At 43.3% G+C, this 20,034-nt stretch overlaps 1 protein-coding gene across 2 annotated transcripts; it reads left to right on the forward strand.

Moving 5' to 3' along the window:
• The first annotated feature begins 933 nt into the window (after nucleotides 1-933).
• On the forward strand, nucleotides 934-19,163 carry ZNF331 (zinc finger protein 331). Of its 2 annotated transcripts, XM_007181402.2 has the most exons (5): nucleotides 934-1,065; nucleotides 2,110-2,175; nucleotides 9,732-9,816; nucleotides 11,478-11,604; nucleotides 14,174-19,163. In XM_007181402.2, the coding sequence occupies exons 3-5, from the start codon at nucleotides 9,808-9,810 to the stop codon at nucleotides 15,502-15,504; spliced, it is 1,467 nt and encodes a 488-aa protein (XP_007181464.1). In that variant the 5' UTR covers nucleotides 934-1,065; nucleotides 2,110-2,175; nucleotides 9,732-9,807; the 3' UTR covers nucleotides 15,505-19,163. The 2 variants fall into 2 exon arrangements, with proteins under 2 accessions (XP_007181464.1, XP_057389542.1); XM_057533559.1 differs by lacking the exon at nucleotides 2,110-2,175 and having other exon boundaries at nucleotides 940-1,065.
• The last annotated feature ends 871 nt before the right edge of the window (nucleotides 19,164-20,034 follow it).

Genomic DNA, 20,034 nt, shown 5'->3' on the forward strand with positions numbered 1-20,034 from the left:
TCTTCTTTTAATGGAGATAGACTCTTACCAGTCCACAGATAGCACCAGAGGAATCTGCAAACAAACCTCATTAAATGAAGATAAGGATTCCCAGGTCCTAATAGGACTATCACTAGCCCATTGCACTGTCAGTACTTCACAAATTTATCCTTTCTTCATCTAAAAGGTATAAAAGCTTCTGGCTCTGGTTACTTCTTCAGGGCTGCATTCTCTTCTGAAAGCTCCCATGCACATGTAAAAATTTAATAAAATTTGTATGCTTTTCTCCCGTTAAAATAATAATAATAATAATAATTTTAAAAATAAAAGAAATCTGGGCTTCCCTGGTGGTGCAGTGGTTAAGAATCTGCCTGCCAATGCAGGGGACACGGGTTCGAGTCCTGGTCTGGGAAGATCCCACATGCCACGGAGCAACTAAGCCCGTGAGCCACAACTACTGAGCCTGCGCGTCTGGAGCCTGTGCTTCGCAATGGGAGAGGCCGCGACAGTGAGAGGCCCGCGCACCGCGATGAAGAGTGGCCCCCACTCGCCGCAAATGGAGAAAGCCCTCGCACAGAAACGAAAACCCAACACAGCCAAAAATAAATAAATTAATTATTTTTTTAAAAAAAAAATAAAAGAAAAGAAAAGAAAAGAAATCTGAACGGCTGGTAGGTCTCCCAGCATTTACAAATTCTGCGACTCTGAAACACGCTCCCTCCCAAGTCACAGCTCCTCTAGAGGCAGGGAGAGAAGCCTTCTGAAGGCCTGTGTTATTACCTGAGATGCGAACTACATTTCCCAGAAATCTCTGAGGCACAGCTCTATTAGTGCCGTTGTGGAGCTGCATGCTGGGAAAGAGAGGCCGTGCGTTTTCTGCTCCGCCGATTCCCGGGTTTCTGGACTACGTTTCCCAGAGGGCTCTGGGGCACGGCCCCTTTAGCAGCTCGGGGAGTTGCATGCTGGGAGATGCGCTTTCTGCGAGAAGGATTTTTATTCAAGCTCTGGTTTCCTGGTGACCCTGTCCGGAGTTAACCTCAACGCCGGCGCGCCCTCCCGACGCCGTCGGTTGTTGGGCCCCAAACGGTGAGTAATTAGCATCCCAGGAGGAAAACAGAGCGGAATACGGCGGGCGATGGCGATGAGGGAGAAGGAGAAGAGGCCCGAAACGGAGCCTCGGCCTCTGGCTTCGGGAGCGCTGCGGAGGAAGTGCGAGCGTGTGCGTGTGTGTCTCTGTGTGTGTGATCAGGGGCTCGGCCATGTCTACAGACTGAGATGTGCGCGTGGGCGTCGGTGAGGGAGACAGGCCAGGTCCCTGTGGTTGTGACGCACTTGCGCGTGAGTGTGTGTAGGGGAGCACGAGACGCGGCCCCCTCCCGGTTTGTGTGCCTCCCGTGCGTGTGAGCATATGTAGGGGTGACGCGGCCGGGCTGTGACTCTTCCACTGTGCTCTGTGTGAATTACATGCGTGTGGGCTCTGCGGGGGTGGCGGGGCCCAGATGTGTCCCCGAGGCTATGAGATGCGCCGTTGCATTTCTGTGGGGTTGGCGCAGCCGTGTACCATGTCTCTGGCGTGGGCGTCAGCCGGTGTGACAGAGCCGAGGTGTATGCGATTGTTCACCTGTGACAGGTGCAGGACTGTGCTTGGGTGTATGGCCCCGGATTGAGTGTGTGTAACCTGTAGCTCTGATGTCTCTGCTGCTTCCTCTCCCTTCACGTTCCAACCATGCTGGTACTTGTTTGGGCACAGTGGCCCCAAAGGAAAGTCAGAGCCTGAACGCTGTAGTGAAAATGACAAGAATGGCACAGACATGGTCATGAGATGGCAGTTTTAAAGCTAGAGGTGCTCTCCATCTAAAATTCAGGCTACCTGAATGACAGAATGGAAGGGCCTCCGGAATAAGATTCTTTTTTGGAAACGAGAGGTCCCTGACCTAGGAGGTGGGGGTACCCCAATTACTAGAGTCTAGTTTCCACGAATCTCTGAAATACTCAGATGTGGGTGCCCTCTTATTTCTGATTGGTTTTAGATAAGACATGGGAACAGGTGTGGCCTCGGAGCGCATTTTCGGATGCAGTCTGTGCTCCAGAAAAGCCCTAGTGTCTCATTCTGACCTCTCTTTCCTCCAGGCCAGCTGTCCTCCAGAAAAAGCATCCTAAGGAGAAAGAATCATCATCACAGATCTTGAAATCAAGGTTCAGATGAGTTACCTTCTTGTTCAGTAAATGATTTGTGTTTATAGCACTTAAGAATATTTGCTTTCCTTGCCCCAAAATGTCCTCTTTAATAGTGACTTGACCCAGTAATTTCTTCCCAAGAGGTGTGACAAGAGTCGTGAATGTGTATTCCCCATTGACCAACCCTCTCCAATGAGTACTCACGTATTCAGTAAGCAAATTGTTCACATCCTCCTGTGTGGTCTTCTAAGACTCGGCTAGGATCGAGGAATACTACTGGGAAGTTAATGTTAGCACTTCTAGTGTGTGATTTGGTAAGGAGGATATTAATCTTTAGGTGGAATCAAAGGCTAGATATCTTTGGTCTTTTCCACAGGGCTGACTTTCAGAGCACAGTAAGAAAGGAGAAGGTTTGATTGTTTTAGTCAGTTAGTGACAAAGTTATCAGCTTTGTGAGGCTTTTTTTTTTTTTTTTAAATTTGCCACCCCAAAATGTCTCTTTTTTTTTTTTTTTAATTTTTATTTATTTATTTACTTTTATTTATAGCTGTGTTGGGTCTTCGTTTCTGTGCGAGGGCTTTCTCTAGTTGCGGCAAGTGGGGGCCACTCTTCATCGCGGTGCGGGGGCCTCTCATTATCGCGGCCTCTCTTGTTGCGGAGCACAGGCTCCAGACGCGCAGGCTCAGTAATTGTGGCTCACGGGCCTAGTTGCTCCCCGGCATGTGGGATCTTCCCAGACCAGGGCTCGAACCCGTGTCCCCTGCATTGGCAGGCAGATTCTCAACCACTGCGCCACCAGGGAAGCCCTGTGAGGCTTTTAAGAGTGGGGTTTGAGCAAAGGTCTTTGTCATCAAAGGCAAGGATTTTTTTTTTTTTCAGTAATCAATAAATAGAAATTTGTTGTATTAGCCAGGTCTTATTGAGGTCTGACAGTTTCAATATGTTTCGATTATATCTTTGTATGAACTGTGAGAAGCAGTATGGTTTGATGCTGATTATGAGTTCTGGATCCAGAGCAGGGATTGGCAAACTTTTTCTCTAAAGGGTCACATATTAAATATTTCATGCTTTGTGGGCTACATATGGTTGCATATTGTTCTTCTTTAATAGATTTTATTTTTTAGAATGGTCTTAGATTTAAAGAAAAATTGCAAAGATAATACAGAGAATTCCCAGGTACCCTGCACCCAGTGTCTTCTATTATTAACAACTCAATTCTGAACCATTATCATTAAGTGATGTCTTTGCTTTATTCAGATTTCCTTACTTTTTACATAATGGTTTTCATCTGTTCCAGGATCCCATCCAGGATACCACATTACATTTTGTTGTAATGTTTCCTTAAGGTCCTCTTGGCTGTGCCCATTTCTGACTTCCATTGTTTCTGATGACTGTGACATTTTTAAGTGGTACTGGTCAGGTATTTTGTAGGATGCCCCTCTATTGGAATGTGATGTTTTTCCTCATGATTAGACTGGGTTTATGGGTTTGGGGGTGGAAGATCACAGCAGTAAATTACCACTTTCATCACATCATAGCAAGAAGGCATACTATCAACAAGATTTATGATTGGTGAGGTTGAACTTGATCATCTGGCTTAGGTAGTGTTTGTCAGTTTCCTCCACTGTAAAGTTATTCCCTTTTTTCAAAGACTGTGTCACCCTGAGTGACGGCTACATATTTCAAAACCCCAAGTACTACAGCCTAGTCCCTCTGACTCTGCTTCTGTCCTCACATCTTTCTCTCCTCTTTCATCCCCCTTACTTACTTTTGAGGACCCTCATGATTACACTGGGCCCACCTGGCATAATTCAGGATAATCTCCCCATTTTAAGGCCAGATGGTTCGGGACTTTAAGTCCCTCTGCAACCTAACTCCCTTTTGCTGTGGAATGTAACATATTCACAGGTTCCAGGATTAGGACATGGACATCTTTGGGAGACTGTTCTTTTGCCTACCACAGACCTATCTATTCAAAGTTCACTTAATGGCTGCAACATACCTGCCCCCTCTTAACTGTAGTCCTTTTCTTTGTTAATTTTTTTTTAAATTTGGGACTATCTTAAGGTATATTTCTTATAATGGGATTAATGCAGGCCTACTGAAAAAAATTTCAATCCTCTAAAGCATTTATAAAGAAGAAACAGGGGGCTTCCCTGGTGGCGCAGTGGTTGAGAATCTGCCTGCCAATGCAGGGGAGACGGGTTCGAGCCCTGGTCTGGAAAGATCCCACATGCCACGGAGCAACTAGGCCCGTGAGCCACAATTACTGAGCCTGCGCGTCTGGAGCCTGTGCTCCGCAACAAGAGAGGCCGCGATGGTGAGAGGCCCGCGCACCGCGATGAAGAGTGGCCCCCACTTGCCACAACTAGAGAAAGCCCTCGCACAGAAACGAGGACCCAACACAGCCATAAATAAATAAATAAATAAATAAAATTTTTAAAAAAAGAAGAAGAAACAGAAAACTACCCACTACTGTACCTTCCAGAGATAATTACTGTTGATATTTTGGTAGGTGTGTTTCCAGTCCTCCCCTCCCCCTCTAAGCATATGTGTGTGTTTTATTTCTGGAACACTGAATCCTGCTAATTGGTCTGTAAGTGAGCCCAAGACTTTCCAAATCTTAGTTTGTAAAAGGAATCCAACTCAGCCAAGGGTCACATTATACCTTGGTGCATGTGGAGAGGGGAGAGGTGTGCCCAGTGATCCCCTTCTTGCTTTGAAAAGAATCTCTCACATATTTACACCTTAAAGGATTAGAGAGGCACCATTTGAAACTAATCCCATGGCAACAAGTTATCAAGAAAGACAGACTTTTGGGACTTCCCTGGTGGCACAGTGGTTAAGAATCCGCCTGCCAATGCAGGGGACACGGGTTTGAGCCCTGGTCCGGGAGGATCCCACATGCCACGGAGCAACTAAGCCCGTGCGCCACAACTACCGAGCCTGCACTCTGGAGCACGCAAGCCACAACTACTGAGCCCGCGAGCCTAGAGCCCGTGCTCCGCAACAGGAGAGGCCACTGCAATGGGAGGCCTGTGCACCGCAACGAAGAGTAGCCCCCGCTCGCCACAACTAGAGAAAGCCCACGAGCAGCAACAAAGACCCAACGCAGCCAATAAATAAATAAATTAAAAAAAAAAAAAAGACAGACTTTCAAAATTAGATTTTCTAGGAGTTGAGTATTGCCTTCACAGAACATGACAGTGATCACTGATACGTAATAAATGTGGCCTGCACAAGTAACATTTCCATGGGCAGATATGTGAACAAGAGATGACAAGTTTAAAATGTTCACCTGAATCTCCCATGTCACGTAGAAGACAAGATTCAACCACTTACTAATGTTCTCAGTTTGGCATCTTCTCAGTTTAGATTCTTTGAGCTGGAATTGGGTACAGAAATCGTGTCTGGCCCTCTCTTTGCTGGTGGCAAGGGAACATTTCTTCGTTATCTGTCTTAGAATCTTTTTTTGCTAATGCTGTTAATTGGAAAGAATTTCATTTTTAAGAGGATCTTGAAAGTTTTTAGTCAGCAGTGATTATATAAACAGCAGTTTTGAGAAATACATATTTTAGCATAAGAAAAACGGGAAACAGCAGGCTTGAGTTTGCTTTATAAAAACGAATTAAGGGATGTGTAATGTTATAGATCTTAAACCATAACAGCTAACTTGTATTAAATAATTGTTACATGTTTTTGTGTTTTATGTGGATTATCTTCTTAGCAGTCGAGAAAGTCATACCTGGTAGGTACGATTTTTATCCCTGTCTTAACCTGTCAGGAAATAGATACTGTGAAGTTAGTAACTGTCAGAGTGAAGATCCATATCCTGAAAGTCAGACCACAGAGCCTTGTTCTTAAATTCATGAAGACCTCTTGTCCCAAATTACCTGTACCTTTTTAAACATGCCTTCTCCGCTGGGTAATTCATCTTAAATTTTTTTCTCAATTAATGTAAGTCAATATCATTATTGGTAAATGTATAGTATGCCATTGTAACAGACTGCAATCTATTTAATCTATCCTCTACTAGGAGATATTTATATTTCTACTTTTTTCATATGTTAAAATGATCCTCTGGAAAATCTGAATAAAACTGATGGATTGTATCGACGTCAAGGTTCCGGTTGTGATATTGTACTATAGGTTTGCAGTTGGGGTATTGCCCTTGGGGTAAACTGGATAAAGGGAACACAGGATCCCTCTGTGTAATTTCTTACATCTGCACATTGAATGTACAGTTATCTCAATTAAAAAACAAAAAACAAAAAACTATCCAATAAAAAAAATTCTCTGGGGTCTTCCCAGGTGGTCCAGTGATTAAGACTCCGCACTTCTACTGCAGCGGGCGCGGGTTCGATCCCTGGTCGGGGAACTAAGATCCCGCATGCTGCACGGTGCAGCCAAAAAAAAAAAAAATTCTCTGAACATTCTTATGCATATATTTGTGTACTAGTATAGCTATTTCCTTGGGATAAATTCCAAAAAGTGGAATTTTGAGTCAAAATCATACTTCTGTTAAGTGCCTACAATAGTACTTCGAAGGACAGATGACTAAAAGGCATTGTTACCTGTACATTGCTGGTAATCCAGCAAGGAAGGGAAACTGAATAGAGAAGAAGTACAAGACGGCCTGTGGTCAAGGCCTGTGGAGAATTCCAGGTGATGTGGCCTGAGAAGTGCTGGGAAGGGGTATCATTCTCACGATAGCTGCTGATGTCAGGTCACGACCAAGTGATTCTGAATGCACAGGCTCTACGTAGGGATAAATGAAATTTATTTTCTAAGCTTTATGCCTTACATATTTTTTTCTAATAGTGTTGGATGCAAAGTGAAGACTAGCGGGGTCAGGTGATTTAGCAGTTATCTACAGGACACTGGCTGAAAGGACAAGTTCAAAAGCAAAATTCACCCTCGCATCAAGACATAAAACTAAGCAGTGTCAAGATAACTGTCAGTATCTACAGGCCATCACTTGGCATTGTAGTCATTTTTTTCCAGTCAGTACTGCAGCACATGTGGGCATATTTAGACATCAAAGAGTTGGTTTAGGTATTAGGTAGTGAAAGGAAACTAAGAGAAGTTATTCAGTAAAATAATCCAAAGATAATATATTCTGAGCCTTTTCTGCAAGTTCCAGAGGAGTCTTTTTAAAAAAGAGAGTGGAACTTTATCTCTTGAGAATCTAACTGTCTCTTAATAACCTTAAAATAAATAAATGCACACACATTTATATACGTTAAGCCAATGCATGACTGTTGTTAAAACAACAAGGTATACTTAAAAAGAAGAAAATCAAGATCAAAGGGTGTCCAGGGTCGCCAAGACCACCACCAGGCTCAGTGATTCTCTAGATAATGATTCAACATATCATTCTCCTCATGGCTAAGATTTGTTAGTGAAAGGATATACAGCAAAATCAGCAAAGGGAAAGACACGCAGGCAACATCGGAGGAAAGCAGGCCCAAGCTTCCGAGAGTCCTCTCCCGGTGCGGTCACGCGGGACATGCTTAATTCCTCTAGCAACGAGATGTAACAACACATATGCAGTGTTGTCTACAGGAGCAGCTCGCCTGAGCCTGGGAGTCCAGGGTTTTTATGGGGGAGTCACGTAGGCACCCTCTGCCCAGCACATGCCCAGATTCCAGGCTCTCGGAGGAAGGCACGTGTTCAACATAAACCACGTGGCTTGTACAAAACAAATTTAAGAACGGTGAGCCACTCTTACCAGGCGGGGAATAGTTGGAACACACTGGAAAGCCAGCCAAGGGCTCAGTCTTGCAAGCGGGCCTAAGATTAGCGGTTTCAGAGCCACTTTGTGGCTCTTTTCTGCACATGGGATATATCTTTCCAGACTTTTTCTATTTCTCTATTTCTGTTTGTATATCTCTTTCTGTTGCTGTCTCATGGGTTGTTTGTGTATGTGTGTGTCGCTGTGTGTATTCATATATCTTGTATGTGTGTATATAGATATAGATATCTGTATCATGTTATACATATATATGAGTATGTATGTATATCTATATTTAGAATTTTACAAATGTATTATTGTAACATCTTTCCTACTGACAATATACCTAAAACATCTTTCATGTCTTTAAGTATTTCTTCCAACTTAGCATTTAATAGCCAATACTTTTTTTTTTTTTTAATTTTTTGGCCACACCGTGCGGCATGTGGGATCCTAGTTCCCCGACCAGGGATCAAATCTGCACCCCCTGCGTTGGAAGTGTGGAGTCCCAACCACTGGACCTAATACATTTTTACACTGATATTCTGCATGTATTTATGCAGCCAGCTTTCCTGGATTCAGAGTGCCAGACGCTACCTGGGCAGTTCCTTCTCCACACTGCCCACCTGCCAAGTCTTGACTGACGTCACACTGTCTAGAGGCCAGAAGGGTGCAGCCTCTCCCCACCCTGGATGCTGTGACCAAAGAGAGCAGGATGTGCTCAGAGTGAGACTGAGCTCCCTAAACACACCCAGTCTCAATCCAGGTCACCGTCCCTCTGTCCCGAGTTAGCCAGCTTCACACAGTGAGGTTTGAGGGTGCAGTCTCCACACCAGACCCCCCTCAGTTCTCACACCAACTGCAAGTTCAGGAGTTTCCTGAAACCACCCTCAGATTTCATAATTCAGGACCAGAAGGACTCCTAGAACTCACTGAGAGCTGTTCTACCCCCAGATACAGTTAATGACAGGGAAACGATAAAGATTAACCTCAGACAAGGAAACAGGTGCACAAGGCGAGGTCCAGGAGGGTTCCCGTCCTGGGTCTTCCGGTGTCTCCTGCCCGTGAAGTCAGGACTCGTGATTCTGCCGACGTCAATGTGTGATGGTATGCTCAGGGTATTGCCAACCAGGGAAGCATACCTGAGCTTCAGTGTCCAGAGTTTTCACTGGGGCTTCATCACATAGGCAAGACTGATTGATCACGTAGGCAAGATTGATCGATCACGTAGGCAAGATTGATTGATCACGTAGGCAAGATTGATTGATCACGTAGGCAGGATTGATTGATTTGTTGTCCAGATGTTAATCTCAGTCTCCAAGTCAACTGATATCCCATGACCCAGAGTTCCCCCAACCCCACCCATCACCTGGTTGGTCTTTCTGGTGTGGCCAGCTTCCACCCTAAGATGCAGTGCGCCCTGCCCCTACCCAAAACAAAGACATTCCTGTCAGGTATGATGTAGGTTACCTCTCAGAAGCTGAGGGCAAAGGCCACACCTCTCTTTGGTCAAGGCCAAATTCTTAATCCATATTCCCCCAACAGGGAGCTGGCCAGGAATCCTCCCACTGAAATGTCTGGATCTGACTTCAAGACAAAAAATAAAAGTTCCTCTGTCCTGTCTGTGCAGCTGGGTTTCCTGGGGTTTCAGGGAAAACTTGTTTTGTTTTTTTCCAGAATCCTTTTAATCTTCTCCAGATGTGTTGTGTTTATGTGGGGGGCCTTGTGGGGGAAGAAGATGAGGGTTCTTTGGAAGAAAAGATGGAGGAGTGAAAAGGTTGTATTAAGTCATTTGGGGACCAAGGTGCACTTATTTTAATGCCTCTTTTTCCTTTTCTAGATCTGGCTTCTCTGGATTTTGTGTCTTCAGTAAAGGAGACCCCAAGAGGACCGATCAGTTCTTGAATTCTAAAACCATGGCCCACGTAAGTATGTTTTCCTCTTTCCTTCTTGAATTGTGATATTTAGGTCCTGTGGATACTTCTTTGAAATATCATGAAGGCTCCTGCCCAAGTGAGTCCCATCCAAGTACCTACTTCCCAGCTCTTCCTGTTCCAGTGAATAATAATGCCATATAGCCTGTTGCCCACCTCTGTGACTAATGCTCACTTATCCCTTGAGCTAGTTACTCAGTATCTTTTAGGTACTCACTTTTTTGTCAAGAGTAATTGGAACAATGGAAGCAGAAACTACCTAGGGAGAAATATTTGAGTCAAGTCTACGATTTGATGAGTTGGAGACATTGGTCCCATTTGACCACATGAGAAAACTAGAATTCCTCCCTCGTCTCCACTGATCTTTTTCCCAGGCAGATAAGAGGGAACATTCATATTCTGTGGTCTCAGTCTTAGTGTGTAGTGAAAGCTCACACTTTACGAAGCTTTTAGAATTGCGTAGAGCTGTGATTAGGACCTGTGGACTCAGAGATCATGGTCCTACCAGGGAACCCAGGAGATAAATTTTGTTCTGCACAGACCTGTCTGTATGCTCCTGAATCATTTGATACCAGTTTCCTCTAAGTCAGGAACAAAGAAAAGGCAAGGCTAGCGGATGGTAACAGGTAAGAAGGTCATTTCATACAAGAGTAATAAATGATCATATACTCCTGGAACTGGGGAAACTTTAGACATTTTGCTCAACCTAAGTGTGTAACTATCATAATTAAATCTAATCCTTCCATACGATGGAATAAAAAAAATGCTTTTGTCATTACAAAGGTGGACTGCTTAAAAGATAACCTGGCAAAATGATGAACCCGAGACTTGAAAACATTCAAACATGCAAACCCGATTTTCTAAGATAAAAGATCTTATATTACGTTTGGGAAGCAAACCCCAGGCATTGTTTTTCTTTCTCCTTAAAGAGAAAAGGGTGCTGTAGGAATCCATGCTTGCTGAGAATTCATGAGACAGGCCCATTAGCAGGCTCTGTGCTTGTGCAGCAGAGGAAAACTGGGATTGGTTTATCCATTTCCTGACAGGTTGGCATGATTAAGAATTCCCCAGGGTAGGGCTTCCCTGGTGGCGCAGTGGTTAAGAATCTGCCTGCCAATGCAGGGGATACCGGTTCGAGCCCTGGTCCGGGAAGATCACACATGCCGCGGAGCAACTAAGCCCGTGCGCCACAACTACTGAGCCTGCGCTCTATAGCCCGCGAGCCACAACTACTGAGCCTGCGCTCAACAGCCCGCGAGCCACAACTACTGAAGCCCGCACACCTAGAGCCAATGCTCTGCAACAAGAGAAGCCACTGCACTGAGAAGCCCACGCACTGCAACAAACAGTAGCCCCCACTCGCCGCAACTAGAGAAAGCCCGCATGCAGCAACGAAGACCCAATGCAGCCAAAAATAATAAATAAAATAAATAAATTTATATTAAAAAAAAAAGGGTGTAAGTGGTTTCCCCTGCAGCAGGAGGGGCTCAGCTTCAGCCACAGTCGTGTCCTCACTGGCCCCTCCCCATATCACAGGCTTTTAATCTACTCCCTGTATCCACCCCTGCGCGGAGCGTAGCCCTTCCTCCCGCCTCCTCCATCTGGAAACTGTGCTTTCGTTTCATCAGGGACGTGTGGGTTTGCGTTTCCAGGGTTTGGTGACATTCTCCGATGTAGCCATAGACTTCTCTCAGGAGGAGTGGGCATGTCTGGACTCTACGCAGAGAGACCTGTACTGGGACGTGATGCTCGAGAACTACAGTAACTTGGTCTCGCTGGGTAAGTTGCCTGCCTCAGATAATCTGGACTCTGCTCCCTGCACAGTCAGCTCTCTCCTTTGAGGACCACCTTTCAAGATACTAGTTGAATTTCTTTCTTCCTGCACCCAAGGGACGTTTTGAGCTTTGTCCAGTTGGAAATGGGTGTTACGTAGGCACCTTCACCTCCTCATCCATCAGGGCTCTTCTCACCCCTTGTCTGGCCCCTCCTGTAATTACCTCTCTTCCTTACTGGCCAAAGGACTGATTAGAGTTATTTAATTTATTAGAATAAATGTATTTATTTTATTTCATGACCATCTTCAAAGAAACCAAGCTTCATGCTGTGAGCCTATGTTTACACCCAAATTGCTGTCGATGGTACTTTGGGGACCCACCTTTAGGGGAAATGGCTCTACACAGTGACTTGATTTTCTCTAGCAAACCAGACTATGTTTGATGTAGAGGTGGGATGGATGTGTAAAACCACACTGAGCATATTGCATTCCCTACACATTGTACCTGAAGTGAGGTTGAAAGTTATAATCTATGAATTCTGAGTTAAATATTGGATGATAATATCTTGTAAATATGTAAGGAAATTTCTTGTTTTTCTGTTAGCAAAATAACAGCCATAATATTAATGGCTAATAAATACTGTGCTTGCTCTGCACCAGAAAACATTCTGAGCCTGGTGTGTATGTATATGTACAAATACGTTTCATTCCATTCTCACAAGTTTATGAGCTAGGAAATTATTACGTCTAATTTGTAGATGAGTATACTGGGGCAGAAAGTGACTTAATCAAGGAAGCCGAAGCAAACCTGGAACCTAAAAATTCTGGCCCCAGAATCCGTACTCTCAAATGCCAGGTTCTACTTGCCTCCAGAAGTTTAAATAAAGACCTTTTTGGGAATTCCCTGGCGGTCCAGTGGTTAGGACTCAGCGCTTTCACTGCTGTGGGCCCGGGTTCAATCCCTGGTCGGGGACCTAAGATCCCCACAAGCCTCGACACAAGACCAAAAAATAAACAAAAATAAAAATAAATAAATAAAATTTAAATTTTTTTAAAAAAATAAAATAAATGTAAAATAGAATAGAATAAAATAGTCCTTTTCCCTACCCATCTGGTTTCCTGTTTGTCCTTCAGGCCTTTCTTTTTTCCTGAAGTCATTTTTAGGTTGTTACAGATTTGACTAAAGCTCAATCAAAAAATCTTGAGCCAACAATTTTCTCCTAAGTTCTACATCATGTGGCATTTCTTTTTTTGAAAGCAAGACATCTCATTTCTAAGCCAGACACAATTGTCTTATGGAAGCAAGGGAGAGAGCTTTGATAGTTGAGGGGAAAAGACACTAAAGTGGTGCAGAGGAGAGCAACAGCCAGCCCGGCTCGGGCAAGCCATCATTACCACAAGCGGCCCAGCTGGGCAGGGGGCAGCTGCACCCCTGAGGTGTTCGCAGAGCTCCCTACAAAGGTCTCGGGCCCAAGGCCTCTGAGGAAGAAGTCACTCCCTTGAACTTTATCTTCACCCCATTCCCTTCTCAATTTGTTTTCCTTCTCATGTTTCACCCCTACTGAGTAACAAGGGCATAGAAAACAGGACCCTGTGCCATTCGTAGTTTCTGAAAGTTGGTTGTTATCCTAGCTTCATGTGCTTTCTTCCTTTTTATCTATTTTTTGGTGATACTGCTTCCTGGGTTCTCTGTTTTTCCATCACGAAGCAATATCTGCTTATGTCTCTTTTGATGCTATGTTAGCAGTCACTGACACTCAGTACCTAGATTCACTATTTCATTGGGGGTTCAAAATGGTGGTATTCTATCATTGCCTCTTCATTTATTCACTATAAATAATTCTTTAAAGAGAAACTGATCCACCTATCAGTTTTTAATGACAAAGGGCTGGTTTCCTAGCATGCTCCAAAGTTGGCCATTTAACATTTTTTTAGTATCTGTATGAACTCATGAATTTAAACATGTTTGACGTTTTACAGTCCCTTGAGTTGGCATCCTTATTGATGTTCAGATTTTTCTAAACATTTCCTCCTAAGTGTTTCACAATTTTTATTATTAAATTTAATTCTACACATCATCTTTTGAATGTTGGATCTTTGTATCCAGAATTATTTAGTGATATTACTTGTGTTTCTGTGTGTATACACAACTATCCAACTGTATCTTTTCATTTTCCTACAGTAGTGCTATATTTGATTTTCTTGGTTTTCCAGGTTTGTCATCACATCTACAAATTGTACTTTTTCATCTTCATTTTTGAGATTTGTCCCTCTAATTTTTTTTGCTTAATTGTTTCAGCTGATAGGAAATAGTAGAGCTAATAGTAAATGCCTTTTTTGCTTGATTTTAGCAGGGATGTCTCCAGTGTTTCCTCATTAAGTATTGTGATGCTAGACGTGGAATCTAGATTTTAATAAGAGCCCTAGGTGATTCATATTTTTCCCACTGGAGAAGTTTTATTTCTGTTAGAGAAGGTTTTAGTTTGTGATTAGGTTTGTTTTTGTTTTCTTAAAAAGAAACAAAATATGTTGGTTTTTTTGGGTTTTTGTGTTCGTTTGTTTTGTTTTTTTCAGATTTGGAATCACCGTATGAGACCAAGAGTTTACCTACACGGAAGGGCACTTATGAGTTAAATTTTTCCAAACAGAACTCAAATAGAAAAAGTAAATCCCTTGGCCTTGACTGGATGTGTGAAGGTGAATTTGAAGGACCACAGGTCCCTCAAGAGGGATATATCAATCAAATCAACTGTGGGAAAACGCCCACTTGCAGAGAAAATACCTCTGTCCGACCACATCAGAGACTTCATAACAGGGAAAATTCCTATGAATGTAAGGAATGTGGGAAGGCCTTTAGCCGAGGCTATCAACTTACTCAACATCAGAAAATTCACACCGGTGAGAAACCCTATGAATGTAAAGAATGTAAAAAGGCCTTCCGTTGGGGTAATCAGCTTACTCAACATCAAAAAATTCACACTGGTGAGAAACCTTATGAATGTAAGGACTGCGGGAAGGCGTTTCGGTGGGGTTCAAGCCTCGTTATTCATAAGAGAATTCATACGGGTGAGAAGCCCTATGAATGTAAAGACTGTGGGAAGGCCTTCAGACGTGGTGATGAGCTCACTCAGCATCAGAGATTTCACACTGGTGAGAAAGACTATGAATGCAAAGACTGTGGGAAGACCTTTAGCCGAGTGTATAAACTAATTCAGCATAAGAGGATCCACAGTGGTGAGAAACCCTACGAATGTAAAGACTGTGGGAAGGCCTTTATTTGTGGTTCCAGCCTCGTTCAACATAAGAGAATTCACACCGGTGAGAAGCCCTATGAGTGCCAAGAATGTGGGAAGGCCTTTACTCGTGTCAATTATCTCACTCAGCATCAGAAAATTCACACTGGTGAGAAACCTCATGAGTGTAAGGAATGTGGGAAGGCCTTCCGTTGGGGTTCGAGTCTCGTGAAACACGAGAGAATCCATACGGGTGAGAAGCCATATAAATGTACAGAATGTGGGAAGGCCTTTAACTGTGGCTATCACCTTACTCAGCATGAGAGAATCCACACTGGCGAAACACCTTACAAATGTAAGGAATGTGGAAAGGCCTTTATTTATGGGTCAAGCCTTGTCAAACATGAGCGAATTCATACAGGGGAGAAACCCTATGAGTGTAAAGAATGTGGGAAGGCCTTCAGTCACGGCCATCAACTTACACAGCATCAGAAAATTCATACTGGTGAGAAACCCTCTGAGTGTAAGGAATGTGGAAAGGCATGTAAACGTGTAAACCATCCTCCAGAACATCAGAGAATTCATGCTGTTGAGAAACCTTTTGGGTACAAAGAGCGTACAGAGGCCTCTATTCAACATTCATTTCTTCCACGACAAGAGGAAAATCCGTGATAAGACTTAACGCAAGAAAGCCTTCACTGGTCACTCTTCTGCTTATAGAATATCAGAAGTCATATGAGAGGTGAATTTGGAGAATTGGAGAAATCACTTTTTCTTATTGATCACAACATACTCAGTTGTAGACTATTTTCTACTGGATAGGTTAGTTTCCTGAATGCGTAGAAACCTTCCAATACCGTTTCATCTCTGTCGTATTTCAGATTTGTTCTGAGGTAAAACTCTGCTAATGGAGCATATGTGGGAGAGCTTTTCTCGTGGTACATACCCCTACCTGTTTCCATCACCATCCCACCTCTTTACTCCCTGTGAGGCACTGAGAAAATTAGCTATTACTCCCTGTGCATTATCTGTGAAATGGGGATAATCACACCTACCTAATACTGCTGTTGTGGTGATTAAATGAGTTTGGTACATGTAAGCTCCTTGAACGTGTATCTGAAATATTGTGTAAGCTCAATAAATATTAGCTGTTGTTGTTGTTCTCATTACCATTAACGTTGCTATTAGTGAATTTTTACAAGAAGACCCCCTGCGGGTGCAGTGAGCTGAGAAAAGACTATCAAACTTCTAGAAGAAAACATGGGGAATTCCCTGGTGGTCCAGTGGTTAAGACTCCGTGCTTCCACCACAGGGGGGCACAGGTTCGATCCCTGGTCGGGGAACTAAGATCCCACAAGCCGTGTGGCACGGCCAAAAAAAAAAATAGAAGAAAATTTAGGAGATTATTGTCACAGCATTGGGGTAGGCAGCATTTCTTAGTATACAGAAGACATTAAACAGAAAGTAAAAAGTTATTAAGTTGGACTTCATCAAAAGTACAAAGTTCTGATCATCAAATGACACCATGAAGGTGGTGAAAAAGCAAGAAGACTGGGAGAAGATATTTATATAAACCTGACAAAGGATTCACAAAGAAAGGATAAAAAGAATCCTTCAAGTCTATAATAAAACAACAAATCAATTAAAAGGTGGAGGGAGACTTACATAAGCACTTAAGATCACGAAATGGCAAATAAGTAAGTGCAGATATGTTAAACGTCATCACTCCTCAAGGATATGCAAAGTAAAATCATCATGTGATGTCACTAGACACGCACCAGAATGGCTGACGTTAAAATTGCTTATAAGCCAGCATCTTTGTTGGATGTTCAAACATGGCCTGTTCAAGAAGGAACAGCAGCTTCCCTGGACAGTGGTTAAGAATCCTCCTGCCAATGCAGGGGACATGGGTTCGAGCCCTGGTCCAGGAAGATCCCACGTGCCGCGGAGCAACTAAGCCTGTGAGCCACAACTACTGAAGCCCGCGTGCCACAACTACTGAAGCCCATGTGCCTAGAGCCCATGTTCCACAACAAGAGAAGCCACCGCAATGAGAAGCCCATGCATCACAATGAAGAGTAGCCCCCGCTCGTCGCAACTAGAGAAAGCCCGCGCACAGCAACGAAGACCCAACACAGCCAAAAATAAATAAAAAATAAATAAATTTATAAAAAAAAAAAAAGGAACAGAACCAGCACACTGGACCTCTCCAAATCCTGGAGGTCCCGCAACAAGGATGGCAAGGTGATGCTCAAGGGAGGCAAGTGGATTTGCCCTGGGGAAGGGGCCAGGGCCTAGGATCAAGTCCTTGAGAGAGCTGAGGGAGCAGTTAGACTCCGGAGGGACCTGAGCTGTCTTAAGAGGGTCAGTCCTAGAGTGAAGAAAGTGGGTTGTCTTGGAGAAAGGACTTGAGCCCATGGTGGGGAATCTAAGAGTATGGGTGGGAGAGGACTAGAGCCCATGGGAGTGAGTTTGAAAAGCTAGGGGAGGGGCTAATGGCCATGGGAGGGCCTGGTGCATTAGGAGGGAGAGGCTTGAGCTCAGACAGGTCTTGGGAGACTGGAGAAAAGGAGAGAGTCCAGGAGGGGAGCCTCTGAGAGCTGGAGAATTTGAATGCTATCCATGAATGTGGCCTGGGAGATCTAGGGTGGGTGCTACAGCCAGTGGGAGAACTGTGGCACAGGGGATGGCAGTGTGGTTAGAGCCCAGAGGAGTGCCTTATGAAGGCTGACAGAGGGTCCAAAATCAGGTTGACCTAGGCCTTATGTTTGGTTTATCTCAGGGTTGGGGTTACGTTTCAATTCAAGTTACTTTGTCCTTGGGTTACATATACTTTAGTGTTAGGGTTAGGTTAAGGATTTGGATCCTCGGCAGGGAGGGAATGAGGGAACATGGAACATATTTGGGGGGAGGGATGCCAGACATATACAGACCATGCCACCAACAACAGAACACATATAGAACATTCTCCAGGATAGACCCTGTTAGGCCACAAAATAATCTCAACAAATCGAAAAGATTAAAAGCACAGATTGAAACCTGACCACAATGTAATGAAACTAGAAATCAACAGAAGGAAAACAAGAATACTATATGAAAATTAAACCACACACTCTTAAGCAACAGATGGGTGAAAGAAGAAATCATAAGGGAAATTAGAAAATACATAGGAGTGAAAATCAAAACAAACCACAACTTACAGGATGCCGTGAAAGGCACACTCAAGACAATTTATGGCAGGAAATGCCTACATTGAAAAAGAAGAAAGATCTCAAATCAATAAACTAACTCTACATGGTAAGACGCTAAAAGAAAGAACAAACAAAACCAAAAGCAACAGAAAGCAGAAAATAATAGGGATTAGAGTGGAGAAAAATGAAATAGAGAATTTTTTTAATGATACAAAGAATCAACAGAACCAGAAGTTGGTTCTTTGAGAAGATGAACAAAATGAGCAAACCTTTAGCTAGATTGACCAAGGGGGGAAAAAAGCGATTATGCAAAGAGAAGTCAAAGATCACTAGAGATGCTTCCAGTCTCTGCTAGGTATGTGTGGCTAAAGTGAAACATCACAAAAGCAAAGAAACTTGAACGCATTGACATTGCAAATAAACAGAATAAACCTGAGTGCATTCAGTTACACCAGACCAGGGTTCACCAGAGTTTTTCTGTTGAGGGCCAAATAATGTTTTAGGTTTTGCAGGCCACATATGCTCTGGACCACATGTTCCTCTTTATTTTATTATTATTATTTTTTTTACAACCTTTTAATAAAAACGACTCAGCCTTTAAATCAAACAGAATCAGAGCCACAATCAAGATTTGAGCTATGGACCAGAGTTTACCTGACTGCTGCACTAAACCAATAGGTAAGCATGGGAAAAGATTCTAGGTCAGCATTATCCAGTTTGGTAACAAACAGCCACATAAAATCTTGAGCACTTGAAATGTGGCCAGGTGGTAAAGTAAGTGTAAAATACACACTGAGATTTGAAGACTGTTCAGAAATAAAAAGGGTGAAATATCTCATTAGTGATTTTTACATTATATGTTTAAATGATAACATTTTGGATATTTTGGACTGAATAAAGTGTATTATTAAAATTAACTGTATCTGTTTCTTTTTCCTTTTTTAATGTGATACTAGGAAAATTTTAATTACATGTGTGGATGTCATATTTGTGTCTTCTGCAATTTGGCAACATTTGTCGAAAATTTTAAATGTGCATGTCTTTGACTCAACATTCCCACTTAAAAGAATATACTATTTTATAGCATTAATTAAACATTTTCAGGGCCTCTCTCACCTTCTGAGATGGCCCACACTCTGTCTGTGGACTGTGTTTCTCTCTAAATAAATCCACTTCTTACCTATCACTTTGTCTCTCACTGAATTCTTTCTGTGATGAGACATCAAGAAACTGAGCCTCATTAAGTCCTGAGACCAGGTTTGTGATCTCAGTTAAAAGACCTTGGGTTCAAGTCCCAGTCTGGGTTTTGGCTGGGTTCAATTCCTGGTGCGTGGGTTCAAGTCCCAATCTGAGTTCCACGGTTTCAGCTGGCAAGCCACGAAGGGGCAGTGATAAGCTAGACCAACTCCCTCTCATCGTCAACACCACTGGCGATACATTCTGTGCCGTTTCTTTGCGACAACTTTTTTGGGCACTCTAACACCTGGTTGGGAGACTGCCTTGGAAGGGACAGCATCTAAAATCTCTTGTCGTTTATAGATAGATATTTTTGTACTCTGATGCTGTTACAAAAAGTGCTTCATCATCAAGGAGATTCATAGAAAGGTTATGGAATCAGTTACAGCAGTTCCACACCAAGATGTATGGCTATGTGAGGATTCCAGCCCATACCGACTTAAAACAAGGAGCTGTCCTGCCCCTGGGCCCCTAGATCAGGCATCCAGAGATTTTTACTCCCTGACAGGCAGAGTCGATGTTCCTACTCAGCCTTGAAGCAGTTATAGATGACCATCACCCCTCTGCTTCCCATAAGAATATGGGAGTAAAATCTCTGAGAGGGGAATGAAATAGGAGGGAAAGGGGCAGGGCATAACCTTTGAAAGAATGACATAGCCCGAGGACATGACATAAACTGACTAGAACAAAATCGCTCCAAGATAGTGGACAAGTCAACTTCCACTAGACCTTGAGCCTCAGTATACAGTATACCCTCACGGTAACACATCAGCAA

The sequence above is a fragment of the Balaenoptera acutorostrata genome, chromosome 19 (assembly GCF_949987535.1).
Source record: "Balaenoptera acutorostrata chromosome 19, mBalAcu1.1, whole genome shotgun sequence".
NCBI classification, from domain to species: domain Eukaryota; kingdom Metazoa; phylum Chordata; class Mammalia; order Artiodactyla; family Balaenopteridae; genus Balaenoptera; species Balaenoptera acutorostrata.

Coding starts and splice junctions, on each gene's coding strand:
- ZNF331 (XM_007181402.2), top strand. Junction 11,605..14,173: donor CAGTAACTTGGTCTCGCTGG/GTAAGTTGCCTG, acceptor TGTTTTTTTCAG/ATTTGGAATCACCGTATGAG.